We start from the raw sequence: 19,116 nt of genomic DNA on the forward strand, positions 1-19,116 counted from the left end.
CTTAAAACATGCCAACGTCATGAAAGATCAAAGAAAGTAGAGGAATGTTTTAGATTAAAGGAAATGAAGACATGACATGCAGTGCCTGATCTTTGATTGGATTCTGTACTATTCTTTCATCTTTCTGGCATGTTTGAATTTTTTTCAAAGTATAAATTTGGGCAAAAGAGATAACCAAGACAATTGATTAATTTATTGTTATGGCTTATTGGGGGCAGTTTCAGAGAGATAAAAACAATCTCTGTAACTGGAGTAAAAGGTTAATCTTAGGCAGTATAGCATGGTCATTAAGAATACAGATTCCACAGCCAGACTAGGCTTAAATCCCAGCTCCACTAATAACGTGAATTTGGGAAAACTGCTTAATCTCTGTTCCTTGGCCTTGTTATAATAGTACCTACCTCTAATGAGTTTTGAGGATTAAATGAAATCAATACGTGAAAAATGCCTGGCACACAGTGAGTGCTCAATAAATGTTAACGACTATAATTATTACGTTACAGAGGTTTTGGGTGGGGGGGAGGGGGCGCACTTTTCTGAGTCCTCCAAAAGGATGGCTTTATTAGGGCCACATTAAGACTGTGGAAACAGAAGAGTGTTTCATGGATACCTGAAGTCTATGAGTTGGGGGTACAATGTATAGAGTTTTAGATTAAAACCGCATCCAATAAATTGGCCTGACACATCTTTCAAACCTACAGAGGAATAATCACAAGTGACTAGTATTACTCCTTTGGGTCCAGTGGAAGCCTCTGATCTTCATGGGGACTGGACCCAGAACCATAACCCAGCATTATATTATACAGCAGCCTTAACTCTGACACAAAGGTGTTTCTTTTGTTTGTTTTGAAGCTGGGTCTCGCTCTGTTACACAGGCTGAGTGCAGTGGTACAATCTTGGCTCACTGAAGCCTCTGTCTCCTGGGCTCAGGTGATCCTCCCACCTCAGCCTCCTGAGTAGCTAGAACTACAGGTGTGTGCCACCACACCTGGCTCATTTTTGTATATTTTGTAGAGATGGGATTTCATCATGTTGCCCAGGCTGGTCTCGAACTCCTGAGCTCAAGCAACCCTTTCTCCTTGGCCTCCCAAAGTGCTGGGATTATAGGCACGAGCCCAGAGGTTTTGTTATTCTTTTCCTGCCCCCAACTTTTGATTTTAAACATTTTCTTTTTTTTTTCTTTAAACCTTAGGATGGCTGGGAAGCATTTTCAAATGGTCTAATGAACACCTGTATAACTTTCATCTGGAATCCACAGTAGCTAATACTTTGTCACATTTGCTTTCCATGTGTGTCTGTCTATACATTTTCTGGACAAACCATTTGAGAGTCAGTTGCAGACATAATGACCCTTCACCATTAAAGACTTCAGTGTGCAGCCCCCAAGAACCAAGGCATTCTCCTACATAACCAGAATACTATCATCATCCAATGAAACTTAATAATATTATCATTGCCTACTATGTAGTCCATATACACATTTTCACAATTGTCCCAATCATATCATGGCTTAAAAAATTGAGGATCCAGGCCGGGCGCAGTGGCTCAAGCCTGTAATCCCAGCACTTTGGGAGGCCGAGACGGGTGGATCATGAGGTCAGGAGATCGAGACCATCCTGGCTAACATGGTGAAACCCCGTCTCTACTAAAAAATACAAAAAACTAGCGGGGCGAGGTGGCGGGCGCCTGTAGTCCCAGCTACTTGGGAGGCTGAGGCAGGAGAATGGCATAAACCCGGGAGGCAGAGCTTGCAGTGAGCTGAGATCCGGCCACTGCACTCCAGCCTGGGTGACAGAGCGAGACTCCGTCTCAAAAAAAATAAAAAAAAATAAAAAATTGAGAATCCAATCAAACATCACCAAACATCACACATTACATTTAGTGTTCATGATTTTTTTTTTTCTTTTTGTAGAAAGACATTTAATACTTCTGTTTACAAAATTCAGGCACACATTTCACTTTGCCCTGGACCATGTCCAAGGTTGTGTGCTCATCTCTGCCAGGGTGTCTGTGCCCTTCATATACTGCTGACAAAGGGGGTGCAGAGCAGAGCCTGGGGTCCAGAGGCTTCAGGCTGGGCCATAGTGGGAGAGGAATGTGAATGTGGCCCAGTCCAGAGGACCCCCCATTTCATCGATTTTGGATCGGGTGACAGAGGAAGCAGATGTTGGGGCTGCAGACCTACTGGTCTGGGCAGGGGTCTGGAGACCCCAGGGCCGCCTGCTGTGGCCTAGAGGAGATGGTCAGGGCCACTTCCCACAGGGTGGGGTGGTAGCGGCTGGGAAAGGGGAGGCCTGGCCACCAGGAGCTTTAACATTTGCTCACTGGAGCCTTTGTGCTTGGCCCTCAGCAGCACGGCTGGGGCTGTGGTCCCGTGCGAAGTGTGCTGGGGTGTATGTGGGTGGTTGGTGGTGGCAGCTTGTGCTAGAGTGACACAGGCCTCCGTGGCCCTGGCTGGGGGCAGTTGAAAAGCTGAAAAGGTACTTGGCTTTGTGAGGGCGGGGCTTGGGAGGCGGGGCCCTGAAGGAGGCTATGTTCTCTATCCTGGGACAGATCCCAGCTGGCCTCTGTCCCCGGGCTGCAAGCTGACAGCAGGCAGGGGAAGCAGTGAGGCCCTCTGCCCTGGCCTTGGGGAGAAGGAGTGCATGTGTGAGGTGGAGGTGCAGTGGCCCTGGAGTGGGGCCAGGGCCCATCTCCAGCACCAGGCTGGGACAGGATTTAAAACCAAGGTCCTGTCTCTGAGCCAACCCAGGGGGACGCTCGATCTCATCCTGTTAAGGCCACAGGACACGAGGGCAGGCAGTGGGCCGGGTCCCTGTGGAGTCAGGACGGAGGTGGGTGCTGCCGCGGTGGAACACTAGTGTTTGTGAGAGTACCTTAGGGTTAGCCCCGCCTGGGCCAGCTAGGCAAGGAGTTGGGGAGTGAGGAGGAGGGTGGCGCAATGCAGTAGGGAAGGGAGCTGTCACCGTTGGGGGTCAGTGCCAGTGTAAACAGGCGTCCCCACCCACCCAGATAAGCCCCCCACCCAAGTGTGGCTCCCTGCTCAGGGAGTACCTCGAGGACCTGGGACTGGGTGACACCGGCAGGCTCGGACACCATCCTAGCATCAGGAGCCCGGAGGAAGGCAGAAGACCCGGCAGGGGGTGCCGCCCAGTGCGGACAGAAGGGCGGGGCGCTGGCGAGTCACTGCGGCAGGGACACAAGCATGTCCACGTAGCTGAGCAGGAAGAAGCCCGACTGGCTGTCCAGCATGCCCTATACCAGTTGTAGTTGATCTGGTTGGGCAAGGTGATGACGTCACCCTCATGGAAGCCCAGCTCCCCATGGTTCTAGGGTTCGAAGTTGTACAGCACCTTGCAGCTCCGCTCGTCTATGGGTGGCATGCTCCTGCTAGGAGTCCAGAGGGCTTGTCGGAAGATCGGAAAGACGAAGCTGTGATCTTGGGGACTGTGGTGCTGGGGAAGCCCCCGTTGGACTGCTCAGGCTCTCCGAGGTCAAAGGGCTCCCGGGACTTGGGCTTATACTCCCGCTTGGGGCATGAGGAAGCTTCCTGCATTCTGCGTTTGGGCTTCTCTGCCAGCTTGTCCGGGATCTGCACAGCCCGCCGGTAGCAGTCCAGCTGCGCCTCCACCAGGGTTGAGAGCTGACTCACCTGCTCGATATTGGTCTCCAGGAGGTTGCGCATGCTGGTTTCTGCCACCTCCTTGGACTCCTCAAACTTCTCCAGCACCTGGCGCAGCTCCTCATTGGGGATCTTGCCCTGCCGCTTCTTCTTTTAGTCAAAGTCCAGGCGGCGGCCCTCCAACTGGTGGTGCTGGATCTCCTTCAGGTCAGTCTCGCACAGGTTCTGGAGGTGGTCAATGAAGTTCTGCTTGACCTCTATGTCCAGGGAGTCCTTCACCTCCACCAGGTGCTTCGTGGACTTGCCGACATCCAGCAGTGTGTCACCGAAGTTGGACTCACCACCTAGCTCCTTCAGGTGGGGGATCAGGCACTCGCTCAGGAGCCCCTCCGACTGCAGGTAGCTGGGGTTCTTCACCTGGACCCGGATCTCGGACACCATGTTGAGCATGGTCAGCTTACCTGCGAGGCTTGGGTTGGGCTGCAGGCACTTGATGGTCCTGGCCAGCACTTCCGTCACCGCCTTGCTGGTGACATCCACCTTCTCCATCTCTTTGAAGTCATCATCCAGCTTGGTCCCCTCAGCCCCTCCCACCTTCTCACTGACCAGCTGGCTTGCCTTGTAGAAATGGTTCTTCAGCCCCACCACCGACGTGCCCACTGCCGAGCCTCCCACCGGGACAGTGCCAGCGACAGGCTTCCAGGCGCCGCCAACCCTCTGCCCGCTTCAGCAGCCCCCGTGGGCACCGCCTCTGCCACGTGCTTGCCAGCCCCAGCGCCGCCTAGTATTCATGATTCTTCAGTCTCCTTCAATATAGAACTGTTCCCAGGATTGTTTTAAAGTATACTGACAAACCTTTGAGACTGTAAATGACCTGACGTATACATTATCTTTACTTGAGAATGGTAATTTTTCAATACACCATTAAAGATCATTACACATGAGACAAGACTCAAATGCACTGGCCTACTTACTTTGTATATAAATGTGTAAACTCCTGAAGACTTCCAGTAATAAACTCCAATAAGGCAGTTAGTTCAATGTCTTTATGGCCTTGGTGACAAATGGTTACAGAGAATGAGAGCATTTTTCCTACCCACTAATGGTCAAGAAAAAAGCAGACAGATCCTCACTGTCTTAGAGAACGAACCAAGTGAGAAAGCTGGTCGATGAAGAGGACTTCATCCAGAGAGGAAGGGATCTAGCTGACAGGGAAGATGCTGCAGGAGGCTGAGGAAAGTGAGGCTAGAGCAGTAAAACAGATCTGACAATATGGTGAAGATAAGAAAGTGACCTGACAAAAATTAACAGAGTGTGAAATGAAGGGCCCTTTCCATGCTAATCTTGCATACTGCCCTCAACCAGCCTTAGCAAAACAGAGTTTCTATTTAGTTTGCCATATTGTGGGGTGGTGGCACTATTTAAGTTGCAGTCAGTTGTGTAACAAACTCACAGTAGGGCCCTGCAGAAATATATACATATATATACACACACACACATATATACACACATATATACATATATATAATTTTTTTTTAAGACAACGTCTTGCTCTGTCACCCAGGCTGGAGTGCAGTGGTGCCATCTTGGCTCACTGCAACCTCCACCTCCTGAGTTCAAGTGATCCTCCCACCTCAGCCTCCCTAGTAGCTGGGACTACAGGCCTGTGCCACCACACCTGGCTAATATATATATACACATATATATACACACACATATATATACACACACACATATACATATATGCACACACACACATATATATATACACATCCACACACAGACACACATCTGTATATATATATAATTGCAAAGAAGGCCAGGCACGGTGCCTCATGCCTGTAATCCCAGTACTCTGGGAGGGTGAGGCAGGAGGATCACTGAGGCCAGGAGTTTGAAACCAGCCTCGGCAACATAGTGAGACCTCGTTTCTCCAAAAAATAAATATACAACTGCAAAAAAAAAAAAAAAAATACATCCTCACACCATATATTCAAATTAACTAAAAACGGATCCTAGACCTAAATTATAGTATTTCTGGGAGAAGACATAGGAGTAAATCTTTTCCACTTTGGATTAGACAACAGGTTCTTAAAGATTTCTTAGGTACGAAACAAAAAAGCACAAGCCATAAGAAAAAATTGCTAACTTAAAGCTGATCAAAATTAAAAACTTCCACTTTTCAGAAAACACTTTTAGTTTAATTATTATTATTAATTTTTTTTTTTTTTTTTTTTGAGACAGAGTCTCACTCTGTTGCTCAGGCTGGAGTACAGTGGTGCAATCTTGGCTCATTGCAACCTCCACCTCCCAGGTTCAAGCACTTCTTGTGCCTGAGCCTCCTGAGTAGCTGGGATTACAGGCGTGTGCCACCACACCTGGCTAATTTGTGTATTTGTAGTAGAGATGGGGGTTTTGCCATGTTGGCCAGGATGGTCTCGAACTCCTGACCTCAAGTGATCCACCTCCCTTGTCCTCCCAAAGTGCTGGGATTACAGGTGTGAGTCACTGTGCCCAGCTAGAAAATATTTAGAATGAAAAGACAAACCACAACCTGAGAGAAGATATTTACCAAACACATATCTAAAAGGCCTTGTTTTTTGTTTTATTTACTTGTTTAATTTTTTAGATAGTATCTCATTCTGTGACCCAGGCTGGAGTGCAGTGATGATCACAGCTCACTGCAGCCTCGACCTCCCGGCTCAAGCAATCCTCCCACCTCAGCTTCCCGAGTAGCTGGGACCACAGGTGAGCACCACCACACCTGGCTGATTTTTATATTTTTGGGAGAGACGAGGTTTCACCATATTGCCCAGGTGGTCTCAAACTCCTGACCTCAAGCAGTCCTCCTGCCTCAGCCTCCCAATGTGCAGGGACCACTGTACCTGGTCCCTGAAAGGACCTGTATCTAGAGTCTATAAAGCACTCTTAAAATTCAATAATAATGAATCTTTCATAGGGTTACAGGGAAAAAAAACCTCAATAAAAAGACTAGTATCCAATTAAAATATGGGAACAGATTTGAACAATTTAGTAAAGAAGATATTTACACATGAATATTCAACATCACTAGCTATTAAAGAAATGCAAATTAAAACCACAATGAGATTCTACTACACATCAAGCAGTAGAAAGGCAAACATTTCTTTAAAAACTGAAATATAAGAATCTGCTGGACCGGGCCAGGCGTGGTGGCTCACGCCTGTAATCCCAGCTCTTTGGGAGACCCAGGCGGGTGGATCAAGTGAGGCCAGGAGTTTGAGACCAGCCTGGCCAACAAGAAACCCGATCTCCACTAAAAATACAAAAATTAGCTGGGTGTGGTGGTGCGAGGCTATAATCCCAGTTACTCAGGAGGACTGAGGGAGGAGAATTGTTTGAACCTGGGAGGCAGAGGTTGCGGTGAGCTGAGATCTTGTGCTGCACTCCAGCAACAAGGCTCTGTCTCAAAAAAAAAAAAAAAAAAAAAAGAATCTGCTGGGTCGAGTGCGGTGGCTCACACCTGTAACCCAAGCACTTCGGGAGGCCGAGGCGGGTGGATCAATTGAGGTCAGGAGTTCGAAACCAGCCTGGCCAACATGGTGAAACCCTGTCTCTACTAAAAATACAAAAATTTGCTGGGCGTGGTGGCATGCACCTGTAAGCTAAGCTACTCGGGAGGCTGAGGCAGGAGAATCGCTTGAACCTGGGAGGCGGAGGTTGCAGTGAGCCTAGGTCATGCCACTGCACTGCAGCCTGGGGGACAGTGAGACTCCGTCTGAAAAAAAAAAAAAAAAAAAAAAAAGCGAAGTGAAAGAAGCCAAACATAAGAGGCGACACGCCATATGGTTTCATTTATAAGACATTCTGGAAAAGGCAAAAGTATAGGAACAGAAATCAGATTACTAGCTAACAGGGACTGATGGTGGGGGGAGGGGATCGACTACAAAGGGATACAAGGGGCCTTTTTGAGGCAACAGAAATGCTTTATATTGGGAATGTAGTGGTGGTTATGTAACTATACATTTGTCAAAACTCATCAAACTGTACCCTTAAAAAGGGTGAATTACATGAAAATTATATATCAATAAACCTGACTTAAAAATAAAACAAACCTAAAGATCCAATTAAGTAAAAATAAATCTAAGAAAAAAATAACTTACAGTTTTTCCAGTTCAATAGTCATTGTGAGAATGTTCTTAAGTGTTGCAAGTGGGACTTGCGTTTTTCCCATGTCTCTGAAGAAGAAAGCCGAAACATTCATGATATGAACCCCAATAAAAAATTCTGTACTTAAAAAGATAATTCAAAGACATGTGATTACTTCAATATTGGCTTCTCTATAAAACAAGTCAGCTCAACAGTTTATTTGCCGCAGAATTCCAGAGACCTCTTATTAAAGAAATTTGATTTGCATCATCAAATTAATGATATTCAAGAATAGAACTCACATATATATTTTTTTTTACCATTTCTCTTACTTCTCATTTCATATTGCATTCACCCATCTTGATTATTTACTCTTTTCTTCCTTTTTAGAATAATGAACACCTATTCTTCTTTGCTTTCTTGGTTAAGTAATATTCCTCCATGTGTCTACATGTTCCAAATCTATACAGGTTCTTCAACACTGTTCTCTTGCCCTGCTGGCTGTCTTGACCATTACACATCCTTTCTTAATCCTTTTCTTTGCCAATAACTTTTTTCAATAACTCAGTTAAAATTTAAATTATGACCTTTTAGCCTAAATGCAAAATACTTAATCTTTGATGAAAAATTTAAAAAGAGCATAAATCATCTCATGACTCATGAAAGTACTATAGTACTTACAAATATTTTAATGCCGGCAACTTAAAGAGATACGGATCTTCAACAGTTGTCAGAGGATTGTGATTGAGAATTCTGAAAAATGCAATAGAATTAAAATTATCTGCATTTTCAAAGTGTGAAATTGCATAAAAAGTTTATATTCATTTTTTGGTATGGAACTTGTAGGCAAAAAAAAAAAAAATCATTTTATGTTTTTACCTAATAAATCACCATTAGACTTCGTAAAGCACTATTCCTTTGGGAACTACCTAGGTCTCTAGAAGGTAAAGTAGAGGAGAAAAACAGGGGAAGAAATAGAAAAAATTTTAAAAAGTGGATAGCAAAGAAAAAATATGCCACAGAACTTTTCAGGTCAAAAACCCTAGAAGTGACTATGTTGGTAGGAAGCCCTGACTCTGTAGGAAACACTATTTCTAGTGTCCTCCATAATTCAGGTTGCTTGTCCATACTTCAAGTTGCTCATTTTTGTTGTTGTTGCTGTTTTGTTTTGTTTTTTTGAGATGGAGTTTTGTTCTGTCACCCAGGCTGGACAGCAATGGCTCCATCTTGGCTCATTGCAACCTCCACCTCCTGGGTTCAAGCGATTCTCCTGTCTCAGCCTCCTGAGTAGCTGGGATTACAGGTGCCTGCCACCACTCCAAGCTAATTTTTGTATTTTTAGTAGAGACTAGGTTTCATCATGTTGGCCAGGCTGGTCTTGAACTCCTGAGCTCAGGTGATCCACTCCCTTCAGCCTACCAAAGTGTTAGGATTACAGGTGTGAACCACTGTGCCTGACTGCTTGCCTTTTATCTTTGCAAAGTTTTTCAAATTCATGGTTTAATTTGCACAGTTAAGGAAAAAAATAGGACCAATTCTTTTGCTTTATAGCCAAAGAAAAAGGGATAAATCTAAGAGAAGGAACGGGTCAAAGCCATACTCCCATCATATACTCCCACTTGTCTTGTATGACATCACAGCCTTTGTTACATTGCATGTAATCACCTGTCTACTTGTCAGTCTCCTGGACTATCAGCTCCTTGAGGGCAGAGACCACATCTTATTCTCATTGTCATCCCTGTGCCTGGCATGATGTCTGAAATTTACTAGATGTTTATTGGGCCGGGCGTGGTGGCTCATGCCTGTAATCCCAGCACTTTGGGAGGCTGAGGTGGGCGGATCACCTGAGGTTGGGAGTTTGAGACCAGCCTGACCCACACGGAGAAACCCCATCTCTAGTAAAAATATAAAATTAGCCGGGTTTGGTGGTGCATGCCTATAATCCTAGCTACTTGGGAAGGCTGAGGCAGGAGAATCGCTTGAACCTGGGAGGTGGAGGTTGTCGTGATCCAAGATCGCACCACTGCACTCCAGCCTGGGCAACAAGAGCAAAACTGTCTCAAAAAAGAAAAAAAAAAAGTTTATTGAATAAACAAATGACATTTTATTTATATGTCAATAAAATGAATAAATTCACTTTGATGAGAATTTTTATTCCAAAATGCTGCAATCTATTTTCTTTTTAATTCTTTTAAGTGAACAAGAAAAAGAAAAGAAATAGGAAGAAATAAAAGAAAATCAGCCTTTACATTAACCCAAGAATCATCACTTTTGCAGAAATTATAAAAATAATAATTATTACAGTGAGTATCTATTGGGCTGCTAGGTGTTTGTGATCGGCATTTCACATTTAATCCTCACAACAACCTTATGTGCTAGATATTATTGCCCTATTTTATAAATGAGGAAACTGAGGTTACACAACTTGTCCTAGGTCACCAAGCTATTAAGAAGCTAAACTGCTGGGTGCGGTGGCTCACGCCTGTAATCCTAGCACTTTAGGAGGCTGAGGCAGGCAGATCACCTGAGGTCGGGAGTTCAAGACCAGCCTGACCAACATAGAGAAACCCCATCTCTACTAAAAATACAAAATTAGCCGAGTGTGGTGGCGCATGCCTGTAATCCCAGCTACTAGGAGACTGAGGCAGGGGAATCGCTTGAACCTGGGAGGTGGAGGTTGCGGTGAGCCAAGATCGTGCCATTGCACTCCAGCCTGGGCAATAAGAACAAAACTCCATCCCCCCCCCCAAAAAAAAACAAAGGAAAGAAAGAAAGAAAGAAAAAAGAAGCAAAGCTGTAATCTGAACTCATGTGCTTAATCTGTAGGAAGAAAAAGGGTTTACTTTAACCTTACGGGTTTTTACATTTTTCTTTTCTTTCTTTCTCTTTCTTTCATTTCCCTCCCTCCCTTTCTTCTTTTGAGTCAACATTTCCATTTATTGGCCGGGCATGGTGGCTCATGCCTGTAATCCCAGCACTTTGGGAGGCCGAGGAGGGCGGATCATCTGAGGTCAGGAGTTCCAGATCAGCCTGACCAACGTGGTAAAACCCCATCTCTGTCAGAGTCTCGCTCTATCACCCAGGCTTGAGTGCAATGGCATGACCTCAGCTCACTGCAACCTCCGCCTCCTGGGTTCAAGCGATTCTCCTGCCTCAGCCCTTTGAGCAGCTGGGATTACAGGCACCTGCCACCATGCCCGGCTAATTTTTGTATTTTTAGTAGAGACGGGGTTTCACCACGTTGGTCAGGCTGGTCTCGAATTCCTGACCTCAGGTGATCCACCAACCTTGGTCTCCCATAGTGCTGGGATTACAGGCATGAGCCACCACCACTCCCAGCCTTCATTTATTTTTTGTAACTTCTATTTTAGGTTTAGGGGTACACGTGCAGGTTTCTAATACAGGTAAATTGCATGTCACAGGGGTCTGGTGTACAGATTATTTTGTCACCCAGGTAATAAGCATAGTACACAATAGGTAGCTTTTTGATTCTCACCCTCCTCCCACCTGCCACGGGAACAACAGCTCCCCGGTACCTGTTGTTCCTTTCTTTGTCCATATGTACTCAATGTATAGCTCCCACTTATAAGTGAGAACATGTGGCTCTCAAAGTGCTGGGATTACAGGCCTGAGCCACCCCACCCAGCAACAAGGCTAATTTGAGGGTCACTTGTTTGATGCCTTTTCTTGCCCATGCCAAAGGTCAGAACTAGCACAAGCAGAGCAGGTCATATATAAGCTATGTACGTCTCTTGGCCTCTTTGTACCTTAGTCTCCCCGTTTGAGAAAAATGAATGGATCTTAAGACATACTTTTCAGAGTTCATAATGGGATTATACCCAGCTAACCAATAACTGTATGTATTTTTATACATAAATAGTTGTTTACATGTATTCATCTTCTATTTCACTTACAACTTGTATAAAAACTGCATTCCGTGCCAGGCCTGAAATGTTCCAAAGCTCAGTTCTGTGAGTAAATTGCAACGAAGATTTCTACAAAAGAAGACACAAGCCAAAAGAAAAAAAAAATTCAGAACATTTATCATTTGCTGTGATTCTAATTTATATAGGATGGAACATAACCCTAATCCTTTCCCTATGCACTAAGGAAATCTCACTGTGGAAGATACTGGCTTATGATTTATACTTTAGCATTGCACATGTGGTGTATTAGCTGCAAAACAGTGAATGCTCAGTAAATACCTGTGATAAGTGATCTTTATTTCTCTAGAACAGGATTTCACAACTTCAGTGCCATCGACATTTTGGACTCTATAACTGTTTGCTGTGGGCATTTGTCTTGTACCTTGGAGGATGTTTAGCAGCATCCCTGGCCTCTGCCCACTAGATGCCAGGAGCACACCCACAGTTTTGTCAACCAAAACTGTATCCAGACATTACCAAATGTCACCTGAGTACAAAATCACACCAGTTGAGAACCACTGCTCTCTCATGATTCACTATGATCTTTGTAATTCTCACACTAATCTTTGCTAGAGACAAAAACGATTTGCTATATAATTTTAGTAGCTTCCTACTGGTAAAATTTTAATCATATTTCAAAGAGGTTTATAATTAAGTTTTATAAAAATTTCAAATGTAATCAAGTTATATTTGTAACTTACATATATTGCAAAAATGGTAGTGATTCAAATGTATGTCTTTCAACAAACTGTATTTTATTGCAGGATAAATCTCTAGGAAAAAGTAAAAGGAAAATATTGCCTTGATTAGTTATTAGAGGTTGATTAGTATGAATAATAGCAAGAGTTTAGAATAATATTGAATACACATTTTTCATCTCAACTCTAAATGTCTCGACTTGTGTTTGAACTTTCCAGAGCCCCTAACCCTGCCCATACCTCTCCTAGAGTCTCACCTTCATGGTTTTCATAAATAGAATATACATCTTAATAGACTTTGGAATTAATTTTTCCTGAGAGCAGCAGACTTGATTAGATGCCCTTTTGTAGTCTCATCAAATCCTAGATTATGAGCTCAAAGTTTTTATATATAGTTTCTAATAGTAAAAAAAAAAATAGTCTCACTTTTATTTATTTTTTTTTTTTGAGATGGAGTCTCGCTCTGTCACCTGGGCTGGAGTGCAGTGGTGGGATCTCACTGCAAGCTCCGCCTCCCAGGTTCACGCCATTCTCCTGCCTCAGCCTCCCGAGTAGCTGGGACTACAGGCGCCCGCCACCTCGCCCGGCTAGTTTTTTGTATTTTTTAGTAGAGATGGGGTTTCACCAGGTTAGCCAGGATGGTCTCGATCTCCTGACCTCGTGATCCACCCGTCTCGGCCTCCCAAAGTGCTGGGATTACAGGCTTGAGCCACCGCACCCGGTCATAGTCTCACATTTATACACCTTCCTAGTTTAGGTCTGTTTTCCTAAGCCAGTTCAATATCAGAAGAAATAAAACACATACTTTCACATCATTTGAAAGGAAGTTACCCCTTTAACTAACACATAACTTTGAACTAATTCAAATCATATTCATAGAATCAATTTCTATCATATTAATAGAAACTCATTTTTGGTTTTATATTGCATTAATACTTCATGAAAGCAATTTCTTCAGTTATACAGTGATGGGGCTTGTCCCTCCCTCTTTACCTGGATGGTGTAATGCTGTCTGGCTGATGTCTCCATCTCTAGTCTCTCCCTTCCTAAACTATCCTGCACACAGTCATCAGATAAACTCTCCACAAGCGGTTTGCAAAGACCAGCATTTCCTGGGAAATTACTGAAGATGCAAATTCTTGGTCCCACTCTAGACCAACTGAATCAGTAACCACGAGGGCGGAGTCCGGAACTGAGTTCTAAGGCACCTCTCAGTGATTGTGATGCAGATCTATCTACAGCACTGCTGCAGTAACAGGGTTCCCCATGATGGCTCCTCAGCTGGGCATTCAAAGCCCTAGAAGATCTGGTTCCAATGTCCTACTCTCCCTCCTTGTATTCTACAGGTACTCATGGCATTCCTCGAATACTTTCCTGTGATTTGCCCTTCTCCCATTTTCCTTTTGCAAGTTTAGAATATTTTCCCTAAGATGTCTGTCTGATGTTACACAATGGCCCTTCAAAGTCCTATTCAAACGGCATTGTTCTAGTAACATCCTCCTGGGTCCAGACTGAAGGCCTTTTTCCCTTTTCTATGCTCCAGAAACAATGTATCCCTCCTCATGCCCACATCCATTTCTTCTTTTTAATGTAGTTATTTTTTATACCATTTCTTCTGAGCATAAACTCCTTGCAAGCATGGACTAGGTTTTGCTCATCTGCATTGCCCACCATGTTTAAAACTGACACATGGAAATAAAGCAAATTCAAATATTTGTTAAATAAATGAATAGCTGGGGGAGTAGAAGGAAAATGACTATTTTAAAGGAAATGTAGTTTTATTACTTTACAGCCACTGTAGCACTTTGGCATCCACTTGAGGGTCTTTATATCCACTTGCCTTAATTCCTCTACATTTGAAAGAATCTGTTTGCAAAACAGCATCACTAATGAGCTTAATAAGGATTAACGACATACACACCTCTATGGACAAAGGATAAGAATCAAGCTTCCATAGCAATGAACATAGTATCTTCTTGTCTCTAAACAGACAGAAATACTATGTGGGTATCCCTTTCTTGGTAACAGGGCTGGGGAGACAGTTATTTTGTAATTGGTGAAGAGTTAGGGGCATTTCTGGTATGCTTCTTAGTGTAAACATTTCTAGCTCTACCACTTAACCATCATTTTAAACATCTGTTTTCATATAACAATTCTTGAAATGAAATCCTTAATACTAGTCTATTCTGTTGGTAGCTTAATATTCTTGATCTATTATTTATACAATTCAGCTGATTTTTAATATTTAATGTTATTTTAATTCATATTAAATTACCAAAAATTTCTGGATTAATGATGTTCAGATAAATGTAGGTGGTCTATATTTTCTTCTCCTTTAGGTAACAATCTGAAGTTAACTTTAATTCCTTTCATCCTACTCAACTAATTTTTTCAAATCTTTTTTTGTGAAAGTCAGACAGTAAATATTTTAGGCTTTGTGGGCCACATATGATCTCTCACATATTTCTCTTTCTTTTCTTTTACTTTCACAGTCCTTTAAAAATGCAGAAACCATTCTTAACTTAATGGGCTATTTAAAAATAGACCATAGATTAGATTTGATCTATTGGTTGTAGACTGAATAGAAGAAGATGGTGTGTGAACCCTTATAAAACAAGGTTCATATGAGTGTCAGTCACTGCTCAGATCTTCTTACCATGTGAAACTTTTTTCTGTCTGCATTTTGTCTATATAATTTAAAAACTGAAAATGCATAGGACATAGCTAATGCTAGAGATGGGCTGAGACCCTATACAAACCTACAGAATTGCAGAATTTTATTGCTGGAAGAAATCTTAGAGATTATCTAATTTGAACCCCTTATTCATTTTACAGATAATATGACTAAAAACTTATAAATGTGATTAACTTACTTACAAATACTGGAGGGATAGCAGGCCTTCAAATGAATCCTTATGTAATTCAGTCAAATAATTTTCACTGAGATTTCTGGAAAATGAAAAAGTCATTTCTAGATTAAAATGCAAAGTACAACTATTTGCCACACAGGACTATGTCCTGCATGTGGGGGAAAGCTGGGTCATGGTCATTTCAAGACGGTGGTATCTGCTCTGCTTTCATTCAAACCTTTCCTTACATTTTCCTTGTTGTGTCCATCTCTGTCCACCACCACACACACACACACACGCACACACAGGAAAGCGCGCACACACACACACACAAGCACACCCCTACCCACTCTTCCCACCAAACTGCCTCCTCTCTAGATCCCAAAGTCCCTGTTAGAATCCACCTCTGGGTGGTACCAAGATCAGCAGAACCTCCATTTCCTCCTCTTTTCCCAAACCTTATTATGAAAGCCCCACATGGAACCATGTCAGGGCTGCAAGTGAAGCCATTCAACCTTTTTCCCCCATCAAAAAAAATGTGAGAACTACCATGTGCAGAAAGTGCACAGGTCATCAATGTTCTTTGTATTTCATTTAATTTAATTTCTGAGACAGGGTCTCACTCTGTTCCCAGACTGGTGTCAAACTCCTGGCTCAAGTGATCCTCCTGTCTCTGCCTCCCAAAGTGTTGCGATTGCAGACATGAGCCACCTCACCTGGCCAAATATTCAGTTTAACAATTAAAAAGGAGATACCCATATTGTTACAAAAGAACATTGCTAGCATCCCAGAAGCCCCAGTGTGCCCCTTTCCAATCAAATCCCTCTCTCTAACCCAAATTAGGTAACAACTATCCTGACTTTTGTAATAATTGTCTTGCTTTTAAAATGTAGCTCTGGCCTGGCATGGTGGCTCATACCTGTAATCCCAGCACTTTGGGAAGCCAAGGCAGGTGAATCACCTGAGGTCATGAGTTCAAGACCAGCCTGGTCAACATGGTGAAACCCTGTCTCTACTAAAAATATAAAAATTAGCTGGGCATGGTGGCGGGCACCTGTAATTCCAGTTACCCGGGAGGCTGAGGCAGGAGAATTGCTTGAACCCGGGAGGTGGAGGTGGTGGAGGTTGCAATGAGCCAAGATCGTACCATTGCACTCCAGCCTGGGCGACAAGAACAAAATTAGGTCTCAAAAAATAAATAAAGCAATTCTCCTGCCTCAGCTTCCCAAGTAGCTGGGATTACAGGCACCCACCACCACACCTGCCTAATTTTTGCATTTTTAGTAGAGACGGGGTTTCACCATATTGGCCAGGCTGGTCTCAAACTCCTGACCTCAGGTGATCCACCCGCCTAGACCTCCCAAGGTGCTGGGATTACAGGCGTGAGCCACCGCACCTAGCATGTGTTTTATTTTTAATTTAGAACTCATGTATGGCTTGTCTATATAAGTTGAACTGGTAATGTGACACACAAACTGTTGTGAAAAATGCCAGTTACTTCGAATATAAGCATTTTTCCAAAATCATTTGTGTCTAAATCAATTCCTTCTATAAATCAGTAAGAAAAGGATGAAACAATTCAACAGGAAAAAGAACAAAGGATAGAAAACTCAGAGAAGAAACACAAATGTTCCATAAACATATAATGATATTTAATTAAATTCATGAGTAATCAGAAAAATTCAAATTTAGGTGGAATCCCTTTTATTCATCCATAACGTCAACAAAAAGTTGGAGAATACCCAGCGGTGAAAAGGTGTGGGGGAAATGAATGATGTCATCTCTCCACACCTTTTCACTGCTGGGTATTTTCCAACTTAGAGTAAGTTGGCACAACATTTTTGAGGGCAATTAAAATTTTATATCTACATAGTCTTCACTTCAACAATTCCATTTCTAGATATCTATACTACAGGAATACTTGCCCATGTTCACAAAGAAGCATGTACAGGGATTTCACTGCAGCAATGCATGTAACAAGAAAAGTAAGCATAATCTAAATATTCATCAATGGGAGAATTATTAAATAAACCATGATGCATCCAGGCTATGGATGATGCAGGAGTTTAAATGAATGGGGTGATCGTCTGAGTACTGGGAAGGAAAGAAATCTAAGGCATATCATGAAGTGAAAGAATCAAATTGCAAGACGTTACCATTTATGTAAAGAAAAAAGATTTTTCAAACCACACAACAAATCCATTTTGCTTTATGTAAATATGTATGTAGGCAAATGGGAAAAACTCTGGAAGCATGTATACTAAATGCAGAGTAGCATTACCTCAGGGATGAGGGAGTAGGGCACAAGGAGGGTTTTTGTTATAACTGTTATTGCATTTTTATACATTAAAAATAGAATTGGGCTGGGGGTAGTGGCTCATGCCTGTAATATGAGGATGTTAGGAGGCCAAGGTGAGAGGAGAACTTGAGCTCAGGAGTGCAAGACCAGCCTAAGCAGCAGGGGAAGACCCTGTCTCTACAAAAAATACAAAATTGGGTGGGCGTGGTGGCATGCACCTGTGGTCCCAGCTACTTGGGAGGCTGAGGTGGAAGGATCGCTTGAGGCTGGGAGGTGAAGGCTGCAATGAAATGTAATTGTGCCACGGCACTCCAGCCTGGGGGACAAAGTAATATCCTGACTCTGAAAATAAAAGAGGAAAAAAGAGAATATAATCATGTATTATTTGTATGATAAAGAAATTTAAGTTGCCTCTTAAAGAGAGCCTACCAAATTTAATTTTAAAATAACCATAGGATTGCAATCAACAGAGGCTGATTTGGGGAATGGAAGGGAAATATCTTTTTTCAGAGGTATTGACCTCAAAATTCTGGACTGAGAAGGATCTTACAATGCAGTTAGTTTTCTGTCATATTCAGAGAGAATATACTCACAGTTTCTCGGTCCAACTGTATGCTTTCCATACATTTCCATCAATGTGAGAAATATAGTTTCCTTGGAAATTTCTGTGAAGAAACACAGTTTATATCCTTGAATAGGTAGGAAAAGAATGAACAGGATAAGTAAAAGAATCGTGGCAACCTTGTCGGGGATATTCAGTTACAGAAAATAACACCAGAGCTATCAGCTTCCCTGTTTGCGCAATTCATCAAGAAACAATGTGGGGCCACTGGCACAAATGATGAGGCATCTCCCGGAAGCTTAACTTCCTATCCATCCCATCTCTTGGACAGACAGTGCCAGTTAATTACTTTGAATGTAAGTATTTTATCAAAAAGCACTTATGTGTCTAAACAAACTCCTACAAATCAACACAAAAATGGTACATAATTCAACAGAAAAATAGGCAAAAGCTTATCACTATCAATAAATAAGCAGAAAGAAACCCTATGCCAGGTAGCACCAAAGCTTTGCCCTCTGTTGAAACATCCTAGGCTTTTTCTTTCCACTCTTATTACAACCAATCTGATTTGGCCCCTTCACACTTTACTCCTACGTTTTGCAAGACCTTTCTAAGTTGTCTCCCTGAAATAAGCTTTTCCTTTTGGGCGCTCTACATATGGATTCGAAAATAATCCTTTGCATGTCTACACTTGAACATAAAGCAAAAAACAAAATAAAATAATTCTCCTGTTTTAGTAATTTAACCTCTCTGGCTTGGAAACTTTCAATGGCTTTCCACACCTCACTGTGTAACTTTCAAACTCCTGTAGCTGATAGTCAAGGTTTTACATAATCATATCTGCATTGCTCCCTCACCTAATTCTTTGCAGCCAGATTGGTCTACTAAATTCCAACCATACCTGTAGCCATGCCTTTGCCTAGACTGTACTCCCATTTTTTTTTCTGTTTAACAAATTATAGCTAGTCTTTAAGACCCAAGTAAAGTTTTAGCTTATCCATATAGCTTTCCTTGATCTCCACAACTCAAGGA

General features: G+C 42.8%; 1 protein-coding gene and 1 pseudogene across 9 annotated transcripts in view; both read right to left on the reverse strand.

The window, feature by feature from the left end:
• Positions 1-19,116, reverse strand: part of LOC111525784 (leucine-rich repeat-containing protein 37A3-like) — a 510,962-nt gene that overhangs the window by 9,173 nt on the left and 482,673 nt on the right. For 8 of the 9 annotated variants that reach the window (XM_031934367.1, XM_031934369.1, XM_031934368.1 and 5 more), the window contains 6 exons: positions 18,116-18,187; positions 15,252-15,323; positions 12,378-12,449; positions 11,665-11,745; positions 8,432-8,503; positions 7,765-7,839 (listed from right to left, as the gene is read on the reverse strand). In XM_031934367.1, the coding sequence (XP_031790227.1) occupies positions 7,765-7,839; positions 8,432-8,503; positions 11,665-11,745; positions 12,378-12,449; positions 15,252-15,323; positions 18,116-18,187 (444 nt within the window). The remainder of the gene's footprint in view (positions 1-7,764; positions 7,840-8,431; positions 8,504-11,664; positions 11,746-12,377; positions 12,450-15,251; positions 15,324-18,115; positions 18,188-19,116) is intronic. The other variant, XM_031934364.1, reaches the window with a different exon arrangement.
• On the reverse strand, positions 3,184-4,807 carry LOC111525790 (annotated as a pseudogene).

The sequence above is a fragment of the Piliocolobus tephrosceles genome, chromosome 16 (genome assembly GCF_002776525.5).
Source record: "Piliocolobus tephrosceles isolate RC106 chromosome 16, ASM277652v3, whole genome shotgun sequence".
Taxonomy (NCBI): domain Eukaryota; kingdom Metazoa; phylum Chordata; class Mammalia; order Primates; family Cercopithecidae; genus Piliocolobus; species Piliocolobus tephrosceles.